This window comes from Priapulus caudatus, unplaced genomic scaffold (assembly GCF_000485595.1).
Source record: "Priapulus caudatus unplaced genomic scaffold, Priapulus_caudatus-5.0.1 Scaffold254, whole genome shotgun sequence".
Taxonomy (NCBI): domain Eukaryota; kingdom Metazoa; phylum Priapulida; class Priapulimorpha; order Priapulimorphida; family Priapulidae; genus Priapulus; species Priapulus caudatus.
The window spans coordinates 181,461-183,100 of NW_014577315.1; the positions used below are offsets into that span (position 1 = coordinate 181,461).

Below are 1,640 nucleotides of genomic sequence, written 5' to 3' on the forward strand. Positions count from 1 at the left end.
CTGGTAACTATCTAGCTGATATGGGTAGGGGTAGGGTTAGGGTTAGGGTTAGTGTTAGGGTTAGGGTTATAGTTAGGGAGTAGGCGTAGGCGACTCCCTAGACTCGTTAGTGGAGTAGGCGAGGTACGGTACGGCATATTAGATAGTAGTATTTAGTACCAGGGTACGGTCCGGCAGTCCCCTGGGGGACATAGACCCTCTCAGCAGTACTCAGTAGGGCCTATGTCCCCCCGGGTACTGCCGGAACGTACCCTGGTAACTATCTAGCTGATATGGGTAGGGTTAGGGTTAGAGTTAGGGTTAGGGTTTGGGTTAGGGTTAGAGTTAGGGAGTAGGCGTAGGCGACTCCCTAGACTCGTTAGTGGAGTAGGCGAGGTACGGTCCGGCATATTAGATAGTAGTATTTAGTACCAGGGTACGTTCCGGTACACCGGACCGTACCTAGGGTACGTTCCGGCAGTACCCTGGGGGACATAGACCCTATCAGCATTATGAGTAGTATTAGTATTGTTATTGGTATTAGTTTTGTTACGGAAATGCTGAACGGTTTAGCCTGCCTGGTTGCTTAGTGATGAACTGCGTTGTAATGTAGGCCCCTAATGATAAACGACTTTTCTAGTTCTGGTAGCAGTAGCAAGATCGGTGTGTATGAAAAACGAAAGACCATCCCCTCTATTTGCGGTTTCAATTGCAACTATGTCGACAATGTTGTTCGTATGTTAGATAGTGATTGATTAATGAGGTACACGGTCACTCAACAAACATCGGTTAAATGTAGTCTGAAAATTCTCGTAAGCGTTTGTCTCTATTTCACACGAGTGCATTTTTTCGTGATAATCATGTTAGTAAGCAGAAACCTAACAATCGCAATGCACATTTTATCCCCATAGCATTACGTGGTTTTCACAGAGTAAAAACAAACTCGAATTGCAAACCTACGCATACTAGGTACCTCACAAACAAGGTGCTCATATTTGTTGACTAGCGATAAATTGAAAGCGATTTAGGACGTGGCAGGATGGGCTATAAAACAGTTTGGCAGCCTGAATAAATAGTGGCACGCGTGCATCTACTGCATGCCTGCACGGTGATTTAGAAAAGCTTATAAGCTGTGTCAAGCAGGCACCGGAATTTCTAATTTATTGGGTGTAATTGCAGTTGCTCCAGACCTATCTGTCGTTCTTCGGTATTGCGCTGGCCAATGCTCGTCTGTTTGAAGCATCACGACAGGAACAGCTAAATAACAAGGTATGTGAGCGTAGGACGTACGCATGTTTACATTATGGAATAGGTCGTGTATGTAATAGGTAATTTGTGCTAGTATTCACAATAATATTGTATAGTTTGATATATTTCCATTGATTCTCTATCCAATTTAGCTATGCGTACTTTACCTTGCTTTCCTATAAATAGCAAGTACTAGATGTTGTGTAACGATTATATGTTTAAACTATAACCAGTGATTTTCTAACTTTATTTGCTGATCGAGTCCTGAACGAGTTGTCGTTTTCAACCTTGTCATCCTAACCAGCACCGTCACCGCACTACACACACACACACACACTCTCTCTCTCTCTCTCTCTCTCTCTCTCTCTCTCTCTCTCTCTCTTTCTCTCTTTCGCGTTGGCACTCTGACACAT

At 43.8% G+C, this 1,640-nt stretch overlaps 1 protein-coding gene across 1 annotated transcript in view; it reads left to right on the plus strand.

The window, feature by feature from the left end:
- Positions 1 to 1,640, plus strand: part of LOC106808107 (dual 3',5'-cyclic-AMP and -GMP phosphodiesterase 11A-like) — a 45,446-nt gene that overhangs the window by 29,339 nt on the left and 14,467 nt on the right. Inside the window, exon 4 of the mRNA XM_014810682.1 lies at positions 1,159 to 1,248. Coding sequence (XP_014666168.1) covers positions 1,159 to 1,248 — 90 coding nt within the window. The remainder of the gene's footprint in view (positions 1 to 1,158; positions 1,249 to 1,640) is intronic.